Here is a 15359-nt window from a genome sequence, read left to right on the forward strand (position 1 = left end):
CGCAATGGACACTCTAGCCCTTAAAGGGTGTGGGGGGTGGTAGCCCCGCTCTGATTTGTGGCAATTCCTGTCTGTTTTAGGTTTGACTTGTTTTATAACTGTTTTTCTAGTTAATTTTTCTACTTCAAAAAACAAAATACGTTTAAAATGTTTTCACTTTTCTTACTTTCATAACTAAAATTAACAAAACTTTATAATAAAGTTTTAAAGAAATATCAATAAATAAAGGATTAAATATCAGTATATGTCAATTAAATTGACAATCCACGGTAACTTGTTGTTGTTTTTTTTTTTTACAGTAAAGCACAAATTATGTTCTGGTCTTGAGAAGGCATTGGGGTTATCAACCCTATTCAGATTAATTGTTGCTCGTTTTGAGTTTAACTCAGCTATTTTTTGTAATAGATGATTTTAAGCTACTTAGCTCTTATTTTTGAGAAGCAAGGATGTATAAGGTCAAATTGCATCTGTTATCCTTAGCAATGCTAGATTAGCTGTTAGTTTTAAGAAACAGGGTTGAATAAGGTCCAATTGCATCTGTTATCCTTAGCAATGCTAGATTAACTTTTAGTTTTGAGAAGCAAGGATACATAAGGTCATATTGCATGTGTTATCCTTAGCAATGCTCGATAATTTTGAGGTACTTAGCTTTTAGTTTGGAGAAGCAAGGATGCATAAGATCAAATTGCATCTGTTATCCTTAGAAATGCTAGATTAGCTTTTAGTTTTCAGAAGCAAGGATACATAGGGTCATATTGAATCTGTTATCCTTAGCAATGCTCGATGATTTTGAGGTACTTAGCTTTTATTTTGAGAAACAAGGATGCATAAGGTCAAATTGCATCTGTTATCATTAGAAATGCTAGATTACCTTTTAGTTTTGAGAAGCAAGGATGCATAGGGTCATATTGAATCTGTTATCCTTAGCAATGCTCGATGATTTTGAGGTACTTAGCTTTTAGTTTGAGAAACAAGGATGCATAAGGTCAAATTGCATCTGTTATCCTTAGAAATGCTAGATTAGCTTTTAGTTTTGAGAAGCAAGGATACATAGGGTCAAACTGCATCTGCTATCCTTAGCAATACTAGATGAAAATACTAGCTGAGAAACAATGATGCATAAGGTAAAACTGCATCTGTTATTTTTAGCAATGCTAGATGATTTTGAGGTAATTAGATTTTAGTTTTGAGAAGCAAGGATGCATAAGTTCAAATTGCATCTGTTATCTTTAGCAATGTTAGATGATTTTAAGGTACTTAGCGTTTAGTTTTTTATAGTGACCAAATTTTGTTCTTGATCTGTATTAAAACCAGTTTTATGTGTCCACTTGGAGACATTCAGCTTAGCCTGAGTGAGATAATGGTACCATGTCAGTATATTTTAATTAACTATTTAATCTATAGAGATAATTAGGCTAAGTATTTAATATGATGCATTCTAGGTAGCCTGCTTATCATAATTCTCTGTTGTGATTTCCATAATTATGTTACTAAAGTATTATTTTTTCATCATATTTTTGTATATTTCACTATGACTAATTTCAGTTCTTTAGTGTGGTTGCTATAACATGTAGCCTAAGTACCATAATTTCTATCATCATTTTGGAAATCTACTTTCATTTTATTGTTTTGGGTTTATTGTCTTAGCTTATGCTCCTGGCCTCTACCAGACCACTCATCGTGTCCCCAGGTGGTGATAGGGGAATGCCCTATACATGTAGGGTACCTCCATAAGAGGCACGGACCAAGGGTGGGACCTTGTCCTTCGGGGTTCATAATAGAAATTGGGGCACCCTCACCCTGGGTCATAAATACAGGCGGAGGAGGAAGAAAGCCCCTCAAGTGTACAGACAAAAGACACTGGTGTGTCTACAAGTCCATTGAGACTATCAACACTGGAGACTATGCGGTCAACTCTATTCTTACTTGAAAAGTGGCGACCCTTGAGGAAATTATAGCCTAGTAAACGACAGAGCATTCGCACGGGATTCTGGGTAATAGATAATTATTCTGGGTTTGGTATGTTTTGACGGGCGTCTTCGGGCTGAAAGACCTCTTCCTAGCTAATTTATCTGCCATGGACTGCCTCCCCGTAGTAGCATAATAATTGTAGGCATGAATATATAATGAGTCGGAGGTAAAAGGCTTGATATTATCTGTGCAGGATTTCGACTCTTGTTGATAGATGAACATCTCCAAATGCTGAAAACCATGTTGTGGCCAAGATGGGCCCAGGATTGCACAAAGCCTCCATTCATGGATGTCCCAGGGACTTCTTGCCGTCCGGTTCTAAGCCGGCTTAAGCACTTCAGTGTAGACTTGATAAGATATGTGATCCCTGTCCTGCACGTTGCATCCGGGATCATTGATTTTCCTGAGGCCAAAATAATTTCAATGGTTTAAAGAACATGAAAATTGGAACTTGGAATTTTATGACGTTAAACAATGGCCATCGTATCAACATTTTGACTGACGAATTCAGACGATTCGAACTGAACTTATTAAAAGTTTCAGAAACTCATATCCCAGGGGTACGAAGCATGAAATTAGGTGATATAGAATTTGTTTACTCAGAAAGGAAGGATGGGGTATATAGACAGGGACTAGGGCTCATGATGAGTAAGGAAGCTCCTAAGTCTTGTTTAGGTTGGGAAGGTATTAATAATAGAATATTAATTGCTCATTTTATGACTATAACGTTCAGGGTATCAGTTATAGTAGTCTATGCCCCTGTAGAACCGACTGACGGAGATACTAGTGACTCAAATGAATTTTACTTACAATTACAGGAGCAAATAGACAGGGTCCCAGGTAGAAAACATTATTATTTTACTAGGAGATCAGGTCGGTAGAAATAGGGATAGATGGTATCCTAGCCTAGGTACATTTGGTGTAGGAAAAGAAAACAGTAATGGATACTGGTTTTTGCAATTTTGTAGGTATAGCAATCTAGCTATAACCAATACGTTGTTTGGTCATAAAATGACTCATAAGTTAACATGGTATTCACGTGATGGTAAGACAGCAAACCTTATTGATTATGTTATAGTAAACCGAAGACTGGCAGGATCAATACAAGATACTAGGGTATATAGGAGTGATGTTATTGATGTTAAAAGTAAAGATCACCATCTAGTAGTGTCAAGGGTTAATTTAAAACTAAAATTTCCTCAACATCCTAGATCCTTTCATCCTACATCCTTTCATCAACATCCTAGATGAAAGTGTCAGCAAAGTGAATAAACTTTTAGAGGTTTTGCGACTTCATGCTGCTAGAATAGGTTTGAAAATTAATGTTAAGAAGACTAAGTCACTAAGGCTAGGAATAAGTGAAGATGAAATGGTAAAGTTGGGAAATGAAAACATTGATTAGGTGGGCAGCCTCACTTACCTTCGTGATATTATTAGTAAAGATGGTGGGAGCAGTGCAGATGTTAAAAGTAGAATAACCCTGGCTAAGGGTGTTTTTTCACCGTTAAAAAAGTTTGGAAGAATAGGAAGATAACTTTGCAAACCAAGATTAGAATATTATAAGCTGCAGTGCTGACAGTGGTCAAATATGGTTCTGAAGCATGGGCACTCCGAAGAGCGGATGAGGATTTTCTAGATGTTTTCCAGAGAAATTGCTTTAGGATTGTTCTTTGTACCCGGCTGACTGACCGTATTTCAAACAATAGGCTGTACGAAAAATGTGGTTTAATACCGGTCTCTATGGCTCTAATGAAAGAAAGGTTGAGGTGGCTAGGGCACGTTGTGCGGATGAAGGATGACAGACTGCCGAATATTGTTCTTTTTGGCCAACCGTCTAGGGCTAAACGGAAAGCAGGTCGTCCTCGTCTCGGGTGGGAGGACGTCATAAACAAAGATTTAAAGGAAATGGGAACTTCGTCGGTGGGTGTAAAGAGATTGGGATGGAGGAGGAGCGTGTGTGGCTGTGTTAGCCTCAGGCGGCTTGGTGCTGTTGTGAGTTGTTAGTAGTAGTAGTAGTAGTAGTAGAAGTAGTAAGTAGTAGTAGTAGTAGTAGTAGTAGTAGTAGTAGTATTGATAGTGATTTGTGGTAGTTTTAGGCTTGGAGGATGATTTGACTTTATTTCTACTCATTCTTGGCTTAATGGAGCTCTTTACTTTTCTTTGAAAAACTTATTTTGTGGAATTTTGTTTTAAATTAATTAATATAGAAGAGACGTAACAATACCTCAGCAGCCAAACAGTCATCTTGTGTCTAACAACAATGGTGAATAATGATTCAGTTTAGATAATCAGACCTAAACGCAGTCTTTGTCTGTCTCAAGTCTCAACTACTTCAAACTTCAGAAACCTATCAGAAACCTTAGGGAGCTAATGTTGGGAACTTTGAAGCAGAAAGCGAAAGGAGCCTACGAAAACACATGTTGTGTCTAGTCTATTATAAATTAGTACGTTTATGTTCGCTAATGTGAGCATAATTTTAATAATAATGCCTTCTGTTTTTTTGTGATTGATTCCTCTCCTTCTTCTGTTATTTTTTATAGGATGAGGGTCAGTGCAAGTGCATGCCCAGGTGTGAAGAAACATTATACGAGAACAATGCTGAGACGGTTGTTGGAAAGCGAAATACCGAATCTCGGCTACGCTTGTATTATGCATCTAAGTCGTATGAATCCGTTCTAGAGAAACTTGCATATAAGGGAGTTCCCCTTTTCTGTGACATAGGTAAGAAAAAATGAAGAAAAAGTGTATCTACCCAATTTCAAAGCCAACGCTATAGTGTTGCCTATAGTAAAGGTCATACGGCTCCAATGTTTTATTATTATTTCTTTTTTCCCCAGAGGCAATTCATATGGAAGGGGTGGTCGCATAAACTTCAAAGGGAGCTCATTCAATTGGAAATCGAAAGTTCTAGTTCCCTTTTTAAGCGTCAAAAGTGATTGGAAGGCAACTAACACCCCTTCCATGCCCACCCTTTCCCCTAACACACGCAATCCAAATTTTGAGAGAGCCATTTTGTTGTACGTAGTTGATTTCTGGATACAAATTATGTTTTTGAGGAGGACACTCCCCCCACAGCGCTCAAGGCAAGGGTTGTAAGTTATACCCTGGGGAAAATAAGGTTTTTATAGAAATTTTTGTCCAAGAAACTTCAAAAAGGGCTCATTCGATTGGAAATTGAAATGGTTAGTGCTCTTTTCAATAGTCGAATGTGATTAGAAGGCAACTAACACCCCTGCCACACCAACCATTTCCCCAAACACAATCAATCAAAATTTGATATTTTTTAGCAGGACATTCCCTCCACAGTCTTCAGGACAAGAGTTATAAGTTATGCCCTGGAGGCATAAACCTCAGAGAGGGCTCATTTGATTTGAAACTGAAAGTTATAATGTCCTAGGGCACCTAGCTCCCCTCCCATCCCGCCCTTTTTTCCTCCAACCCATTCGATAAGAACTTTGAGATAGCCATTTTTTTTTAAATAGTTCAAAGACCATATAACCAACACTCAGGGGTCGACAAAGCCCTCCCCCAGGGCCTGAGGGCAGGCGTTTTAAGTTATGGCCTGGGGGAATATATGGTTCTTATGGAAGGGATGCCCGTAAAAACTTCAGAGAGGACTCACTTCATTGAAAATTGAAAGTTTTAGTTCAGTTTTTGAGAGTCAAAAGAGGTTGGAGGGCAACTAGCCCCCCCCCCCATGCCTTTTGAAAATTTTGAGATAGCCATTTTATTAAAAAAAATTCAAAAGTCATAGAACAAAACTCAGGTGTTGAAACAACCCCCAGGGCCCAGGGGCAGGCGTTGTAAGTTATGCCCTGGGGTATATATGGTTATTATATAGAAAGGGATGCTCTTATAAACTTCAAAGAGGGCTCAATTCATTGGACATCAAAAGTTCGAGTTCACTTTTTAAGAGTCAAAGAGATCCTAGGGCAACTAGACCCCCCCCCCCCCACCCCTTCTTTTTCCAAACCCATCCGATGAAAATTTTTAGATAAAAGTTTTGTTAAAAATAGTTCAAAGATTGGATAAGAAAAACTCCGGCGTCAATACAACCCCCCACGGCCCGGGGGAAGGCGTTCTAAGTTATGCCCTGAAGGCATGTACGGTTAATATGAAAGGGATGCTCGTATAAACTTCATAGAGGAGTCATTTGATTGGAAACTGAAAGTTCTAGTTCACTTTTTAAGAGTCAAGAGATTTAAGGGCAACTATGGCCCCCCACGCCTTTTTCCCCATGCCCATCCACTACAAATTTTGAGATAGCCATTTTTGTAAAAATTGCTCAAAAATTAGATAACACAAACACAAATGTCAACAGAACCCCCTAGGGCCCAAGGGGTAGGTGTTGTAAGTGTTGTCCTGGGGGTGTATATGGTTCTTATGAAAGGGATGCTCGTATAAACTTCAGATATGTCTCATTTGATTGGAAATTGAAAGTTCTAGTTCAATTTTTAATAGTCAGAAAGATATCCAAGGGCAACTAGCCCCCCCCCCCAACTACACACTCTTTTTTCCCAAACCCATCCGATAAAAACTTTAAAATAGCCATTTCATCAAAAATAGTTCAAAAATCAGATTAGACAAACTCCTGTGTCGACGCAGCCCCCCAGGGCCCGGAGGCAGGCGTTTTAAGTAATGCTCTGGGGGGATATATAGTTATTATGGAAGGGATGCTCTTCTAAACTTCGGAGAAAACTCATTTGATTGGAAATTGAAATTTCTCGTTCATCTTTAAGAGTCAAAAGAGACAGGAGGGTAACTAGCCTCCCCCTTTCCTCTCTACGCCCTATTTTCTTCAAACCATCCGATGTGAACATTGAGAGAGCATTTATTTAAAATGGTTCAATGATCATATAACGTGGGATAGGCGTTGTAAGTTATGCCTGGTGGGCATATATGGCTATTATCGAAGGATGCTCGTATAAGCTTCAGAGAGGGTTCATTTGATTGGAAATTGAAAATTCTAGTTCAGTTCTTAAGAGTCAAAAGAGGTCAAAAGGTAATTATCCCTTCCCCACACGCCTCTTTTCCCCCAAATGCATCCGATAAATATTTTGATATAGCCATTTTGTTAAGAATAGTTCAAAGGTCAGATAAAAAAACTCCAGTGTCGATAAAACCCCCAGGGTGCGGGGGCAGGTGCTGCCAGTTATGCCCTGGTGACATATATGGTTCTTATGGAAGGGATGCTCCTATAAACTTCAGAGAGGGCTGATTTGAATTGAAATTGAAAGTTCTAGTTCAATTTTTAAGAGTCAAAAGAGATCGGAGGGCGGCTAGCCCCACCCACGCCCTTTTTTCCGTAAACCCATCCGATACAAATTTGAGATGGCCACTTTTTTAAAACTAGTTCAAAGGTCAAATAACAAAACTCCGGTGTCGACACAACCCCCTAGGGCCCGGGAGTAGGCATTGTAAGTTATGTCCTGGGGTCGTATATGGTTCTTATGAAAGGGACTCTCGTATAAACTTCAGAGAGGGCTCGTTTGACTTGAAATTAAAAGTTCTAGTTTACTTTTTCAGGGTCAAAAGAGATCAGAGAGCAACTAGCCACCCCCCCCCCCTCACCCTCCACACCTTTTTTTCCCCAGACCCATAATCACTTTAATAAATTAAAGTGAATATTTGATGTATAATTATATTAATTGCTGAAAGCTCATCAGTTATGTTTATTTTATGTTTATTATGGTTATTAAATTTTAATGTTTATTTTCAATATTAAGTACAAAAGAAAATTGAAAATAGAAGATTGAATAGAAGACCCCCCCCCCTCCTTAGGCCTACTGTAAAAAAATACCTTTTGTTCTCGCTTGGTATTCGTACAATTCGCTAGTTGATAGCAAGAAAGGTCGTTTCTTCACCATTTCATATTTTGAGAAAAACACAATTGAAAGAAAAAAATCTGAAGCTGAAGGTATGTTAGATAAACCAACAATTTAAACATCAGTTTAAAGCTGTTATTTTGGGAGAGCTGCCGGTAGAATTTTGGTTGTTTGGCGGAATTTACTTGGTCAAAAGGTCAAACAAAAAACGGGTACGACATTTTTGCCCGTCTATTATACTGCTTAGGTAGTTACAGCAAAAGTGCAGGACAGCGCTTGGGGTTTTTTTCCCACTAGGTTACGATAATTTGTCACCAAGATTTCTCGGTAACAGGGCTCAATTTCGGAGTTATAACTTTTCTGTGCTACTTTGATCATTGAAACTAAAACTTTATTAAAAGTTTTTATAAACCAACGTCAAAAATTTAGCTTAAACGGTTAAAACAACAGTAAGGTAACTGTTTAGGCCTATACTGATAGCCTTTCTGCCTTCTTGGCTATTTTTATTGGGAGAGGGAGGGGTTGCAGCTTCTTCTTTTGGCAATGCCGTCTGTACTGCTGCTAGAGGGCGGTCATTTCTACACCGATGATAACAAATAATCGCTGGTAGTATGTCACAATTAGAGGAGACGTAAGCCTCTAGAATGACTGCACATCATTGTCGTTTTCAATAGGAATAGCAGGTTCGCAATTCAACAACTTTGAGACCACAAGAAAAAAAAGTACATCTGTGTAAGAGGTGTCATTCCCTGCTTTAAGTTAAGACTCAACAGATTAGCCATAAAGTGGCATTGTTAATTTGATTAGCTTAGGAGCAGTGTAAGACAAAAAAATATACCACTAGAAAGCTCGTTAAAAAAAAAATGTCAGATGGTGTTCCTAACTCAATTTTGACTAGTGTCAGTTATTACTTTTTGCTAGGTATCAACGGGTGAATTCTCTCCGGCTTATTGAAAAGCACATTATAAAGTAGACAGTTATTCTACAGTACACTATAAACTAAACTAAATGTCTCATTCAAAATATCTGTCAAATTTGGAATTCTCATTATTTGCTGATGTGCTACTTTGACTTGATTCAATTTAAAATTTTAAAGTCAAGGTAAACAATGAAAAATTACAAAAACATCCTTTATCAACCTATCACTTTGTTTCTTCATGGCTGTCGGACTCTAGTTCTAGCCATAAGTCGAACTGTAGCCTGCATTTTGGAGTATTTTGTATCAATGCTAGAACCCCCTGATAGAATCCTGTAACAATACGTCTTTACTGACAAGATTCCGACAGGAAAGGAAACGCAACTGACGCGTTATTTTTTTCAGCCAAATCATTTTGAATAATACAAGGCCTAGCTGTCTAAATGTAAGGTTGCCCTCTTTCGAGGACAAGAGACTGAGTCTGGTTGTTGCCTTAAGCAGACTTGGGGTAGCTTGCGTTACTAAACACTCCCTCTTACCGTATTGATTTCTATTTATAAAACTGTTTACTGTAAGGTTGCCCCTACTAGCAGGGCTAATAAATTTGGTAGCGTGATACAAACTGAGGCGTTGGGTAAGAAATCGGTACTCAGAATTCAGTGACAACTGATTTTATTTACAAAAGAAGATAAAAAGTAAAAATATTCTAATTCTGTTTATGTTGAATACTTCCACACCTCTTCTAGATCTAAGGTCTAATGATCTACTTGTTCAAATTCACCAATGTTTACCGAAAAGAAAAAGATTAAGTTAATCGTAAGCTAATGAGTGTTTCTACTTAAAAGGGTTGCTCTTGAAAAGCTAGTCAAGGCTTGAGTTCTGGGTTATAAAAATCTTTTAGTTCAAGCTATTTTTGGGCTAAGCTAAGAATAACCGTACTTGCTTTTAATTCAAATTTCATTAACCTAAACCAAGAGATTCTTTTATTATTTCTTGAAAAGGGTTGTGTATTCCTTTGACCTTTATTAAGCTTTAACTTTAGCAGGGAAACTTAATTGAAAATATCTGGACATAAAGGTTTAGAAATTCTTATGCTGATAATATTGTTCCCATTTTTCCCCTAACCTGCTTGTATAAACATTGAGGTCACCTTTGTATAAACATGCAGTACGGGGTTAATGAAATGAAAGAATGATTAAAAGGGTTCGTATAAACGTCTGAAGATTGAACAAAGAGGGTGGTTAATTAATGATTTTGTCCAATAATTCCAATTTTCGAATATAAGGTCTTTATAAAATCCAGCTAAGCCTCAAGGGACTCTAGGCTGAAAAAGGGGAGCACAAAGGGCTCTTCTAACGTTGACTTCTTGGTTAAGGTTCCCTTCCTCTTTGAACCCTCAGTTATTCGAAGCTTAAATTTCTGGGAAGAGATTTAATTTAGCTTATTCTAACCTTAAAATGCTGTTTTGTCCAAATGGCTCAAGCGTTGTTAAGTGAAATATATTAACTGAAAAACCAATCAACAAATGAATAAAACCTAATAAGAGTCTTAAGATATTTCCACCTCTAATCAATTTTAATTAGATTACACATCCTTTTATTAATCACGAAGGACCTCAGGATTATCACTATTAGTAAGATTCAAAACCCTCTATAAATCTATTGGCAACCCTCAAAGTGGAATTTTCGCCCTAATTACAGTTTATAAGGCTTAAATGTAAGTATTAAATTAATTCAAAGTAGGATCTTAATTTAGTCCAAGCGACAGAAATCTCTCTGAAGTTTGTTACTTTATTTTAGTGTTATTCTCAAAGGAAATTCATGCAGGCTAGTAGAAGCTTTTTATCCTAATTCATAAGGAAAACACTTACTTATATTCCTTGGTTCCGAGGCAAAACTACCCCGATTTGTCTCTATTCCATAAGTTATATTCTTTTTGCTACTTGATCCGTTTAGCGACCTCCCTCCCTCCTAGCCAATCAACCACCATTTGTTAAAAGTGGTTTCTTTCCAGTCTTTCAATGACTTGCAAAACTGGTCTAAATTAGGTCTTAACATATTTATCACGGGTTCAAAGTTCGTTTGATTCTTGGACAAAGAGTGTCACTACAAGATTTATGTGTAGTTATGCAAAGAGAAGTTATTTCAAATTCAAGCTAATTTGAAATTGTCGCTATATTTCTGATCTATGAAGCGAAAGGGAATTCCAAGCTTTAATAAAAATTGAGTTACGGAATTTACACAAAATAAGGCCTCCTTACATTACCCAAAGCTCTTAAGAAAACAACCAATAAATCGATACCGCTTTATACTTAGGCGATTAATTTGAATAGGTTATCAAAATCCAGTGATACCTTGATCTTAATGTTAAATTTGATAAATAAAAAGAGAAGAAAATGCTGAATTCCGAGGCATTGAATAAAGTTTCCTCAGTGGTTTCTGTCGGAATCGATTGGTGTGGTGTGTGTGCAGCAGTTATCAAAGGAGGTTACTTCTACTGGCCAGGTGTCTTCACCGACAAAAAAAAATTATGGTAAAGTTTAGAACTACTGAATATTTCTTCTAGAATACACTTGACTTTTAGTTAAGGCCCGAGTCTGATAGTGTTAGAATCCTGTAATCTAAATTATCTTGTAATGTAAATTCTGCCAATTAGGTGGGGAACGGAGGTCCTACTATTTCAAGTTTTATTTGGTCAGTCAGAAGTATTTTAAACTAGGATGAGAGAAAATAAAATAAAGGGTTTCCAAAGTGAGCTAAGAAGACTTGGAATAACCAAAAATGATTAGACACAACTTTATCAATTTAACTCGAAACAGGGTATTTACCAATTATTTCACTTAGCAAGAACAAAGGCCTCTTGAATCTTAGATGAACTATAAATTCAACAAGGAAGATGTCATTAACTAAGTTTCTCTAGTTTGTAGACGGGATTTTATATTCCCAACGTACCCCAAGCTCAATTAACACTTCTCACTCCCAAGCCCCTGTATATAGAAAGAAAGGCTAGCATAGCTGTATAGACAGCAAAGAAAGAATTTGGTAGGTAAAACAATGAGCGGGGAGGGGACAGACCTCTGCTCAGGATTCCTACTCCATCGTATAGACACCAGAGAACAAATCTAGCAGGTAATCAAAACCAAGTAAGGCAATCAATTAAGGCAGGTGATATTTCTTCTGATGAGCCCTAATGAAAGGTACTACTTGGAAATATTTCGCTAGATTTAAGGCACCTTTGCTTGTAAATTTACAATGACTTACATTTATTGATGACGACTTTGCATGTATTTGGACATTTCGATTTGGTTGATGGTTCGGTAATACTGTTTGGTCCTAGGTAGTTGGATAGATGAGTAAGGTTAAAACCTTGTTCAAGCGCACATTTATCTTAATCGCTGGATTAGGATGACAGTCCTTTTCTTCTTCTTCTCTCTCTCATTTTTTTTTTCTTGCCAAGTAATTACCTCTAAAACATTATATGTGTGAGATTTATTAAAAACACTGAGCTCAAGTTTCAAGACATACTAAGTTGAAGGGGGCACAAAATTCTATTAACTTTCTGTTCCTTGTTACAATTTGCCCGCCACTTTAGCAACTAGTTATTCTAAGTTAATTATCACTACTGTACAATTAATCGTAATTTGAAGTTTTATGAAAGATCCATCTGGGGTCCTTAAAAAAGGGAGACATCTTAAGATTAATAAATTTCCAGATTGAGTTATCTTCCACTAATGTTATAGATTTGACTGACTCGATCTTAACGAAGAAAAAGGGATAAGAGGAAATCACAAGACCCGTAACGAATTCAAATTAAAATCTAAGAAGGACCTTAAGCTATTTAAAGGGTAATTACAGCTTTCTACTATGATCGGAATAGATCTTAATAAAATACCTTAGTCAAAGGCATTAACTCAGAGTAAATTCAAAAGCGACTTAAAATTATCTGAGGGATTTAACGCTTTAATAAACCGCAGGTGTAGGCCCTCAAACGGGAAGATACGGCTCTAACTAAAAGTAGGGCCAAAACCCAAAAGAGAATTCAAAAGGCTTTAATTGACAATTCAGCTCAAAATACAAAATTAGTATATCTCAGGTTGACAAAGTGACGAAAATGTTCAATAATATTATTTTAACTTTACATTTAAAGAAACTGAGAGAAGACAGGTGGTTGCCACAGATAGCTAAAGAAAACTTACTTACCAATAAGTTCCTCTCCTTCTTAACTTGATCTTGACACAAGACAACCCCTTTTTCTCTCGGATCCGTAGAATATATTCGTTTTGGCACTTAATTTTGATTCGTTTAGTGTTTTTTTTCTTCCACCCCTTCTCTAAATTCTAGCCAATCCCTTACTATCTGTTAAATAAGTATTTTTTTTCTGATATATTGGGCCTTCTTCTTAAAACGTGTAATTTCGCAATACTTTTGAGACATTCAATTTAGTCTTTTAGCAAAACTAGACTGAATTGGATTTTTCATTATTTACTACGGTTCAAGTGTTTGAATAGTTATTATTCTTTGAAATAAATGGTTGTCAATACAATTTTACGACTTGACAATTTATTACGGCTGATATAAAAGGCGAACGTATTGTCAAGTTAAGCTAGGTGAAATAGCAGGTTTATGTTTGATTTATTTGACCAAAGAGGATTTCAACTTTTATCGAAATTGAGTTACTAAAATTACGTAAGTTTATTAAGCATAATAATAAGGCTTTCTTAAATAAGGAAGAAAAATTTGTAAGCTATTAAGATTCAAGAAATATTTATAAAATATATAACATACAAAAAGATCAAAAATGCTAAAACTGAAAAAAAAATTGAATGATAATTTCTCATTGTTACAAAATGGTCTCATTCTTGCTAATGGGAAAGTAAGCTTCCCGTAACGCTTCGTGGTTTTTTGTGTTTTTCTTATGTTCTTTTGCACTCAATGCCTTTGCAAATTCGTTGTTTACTTATAAATTGTGGTTGACAACCTTGTTCTCAGTAAACAAAAAAAACCTGTTGCATGGGCAACGCACTGGGATTCAGACTGCCGAATTGTTCAGCGGCCACCAATTACAAGAAGTAGGTGGAGTCTATTATTCTTACGTGTAGAAATCTCGTGTAACGAAATTAGTCCAAACGAATTCTCATTGCAGGAAATTCAATGGGCCTATTAATTGGTGCCAGCACACTAACTTTGATTGAGATCATTGAGTGGGCAGCTTGGAGCCTTTTAAACCTTGTGAAAAATATCAAGAGAAGGATGTATCACGGTGAAATTAGAACGGACAAATGAACAGTCTATAGTTACACGTAAATCGATTTTTGTTTGTCACCGTATGTTCGTCAGTTGAGTTTAAGTACTTCATCTGAAGTAAAAATATCTTAGTTTTTCATTTTCTTTTTAATCACGCCAAGTTTAGGAAATACCGAGATATTTTGCAGCTGTCGGTACTTGAGAATATTTTGTTGAAACCTCGTTGATGAAAATCCCAAATGTTTAAGAGAAGTGAAAAATCATTTATTATTTTTTCTATTGCTAATGACATGATATACTTTAGCTGTTCTTCTGTAAAGGAGAGTCTCCTTAATTTTCGTTCATTTCTTCGTTAAGTTTTTCAACTTTTCATATTGTATTACTTTCAGCACCTTTATCCGGGTCATATTTCCCAGTACTTTACTATGGTATTTCAATTCAATTGTTATACTTCTTTCTTCAAGTATTATTGGTGGGTTTTTTCTTGCTTTCTGCCATTCGTGTTTTATATGAATCTTTAGATTTTGCGGTGGGTTTTTAAACTTTAAATTTGTGAAAAAAAATTCCCAGGCTTCCTTGTTGGATTTTGTGACTACTTTTTTGAAGTTCGCCTTACAGTCATTAAGTTTTAAAAACTTTTTACTTTATCTGCTCTATAGAATTTTCTCTGGGCACTATTAATTTTATTGTCTCCCAGAACGTATAAACATCCTATGTTGAACAAATTTAAATTTTCTGCCGAATTATTAGTTCACAAGAGTTAGAGGGATTGGAATTTTACTATCATTAGCGGCGTTCGTTGTCGCCGTCCGTCATTTTCAGTTCAACCAAGATATTCTCGGTTATACTCTTACATTGTGTTTTATTTCGCTGTTCGCTGTTCTACAAACGTCATTCTACACTCAAAAAAAGCCTTATAAGTATTCCTCAGTCAAGTAGAATTTCGAAAACAGTAATTCTAGATACAGCACGACAAGGATTTGAGTTACTAGAGGAAAAAAGTGACTCTTCAATAAACTCCAGCTGGAAGCTAAAGCAGACGATGTCACATTAGGAGCTTCATAGCTATGTTTGGCACTTGCTACTGGTGGCAAAGAAAATTTTCTATTTTAGCATAGGGAATTATATATTTCCCTTGCAATTTCCTTCTTTCATACTCTTGTGTAAAGACGGCCTCCGAAAATAAGGATGGGATAGGGGTGAACCAAGGTTTTTAAGGTCCTGGACCCGTAGCAATTGGGATCCCTGCTTTAACAGTGATGAATTTGAGTTGAATTGATGTCAAAAGTTGTTTCATTATTAAACTAGCCTTTCAGGTGCCTGGGACAATTTGAATGTGCCTCCCCCTAAAACTTAGCATACCATACATAGCATGGGGAAATGAACTTTACTCTAATAATTTAG

At 36.6% G+C, this 15359-nt stretch overlaps 1 protein-coding gene across 1 annotated transcript in view; it reads left to right on the forward strand.

The window, feature by feature from the left end:
• Positions 1-14084, forward strand: part of LOC148956575 (uncharacterized) — a 91473-nt gene extending 77389 nt beyond the window's left edge. Inside the window, exons 9-10 of the mRNA XM_089091244.1 lie at positions 4512-4692; positions 13855-14084. Coding sequence (XP_088947370.1) covers positions 4512-4692; positions 13855-13994 — 321 coding nt within the window. The 3' untranslated portion in view covers positions 13995-14084. The remainder of the gene's footprint in view (positions 1-4511; positions 4693-13854) is intronic.
• Positions 14085-15359: the final 1275 nt, after the last annotated feature.

Source organism: Artemia sp. Qi Xiang Cuo, chromosome 1 (assembly GCF_049724085.1).
Source record: "Artemia sp. Qi Xiang Cuo chromosome 1, ASM4972408v1, whole genome shotgun sequence".
Lineage (NCBI taxonomy): Eukaryota > Metazoa > Arthropoda > Branchiopoda > Anostraca > Artemiidae > Artemia > Artemia sp. Qi Xiang Cuo.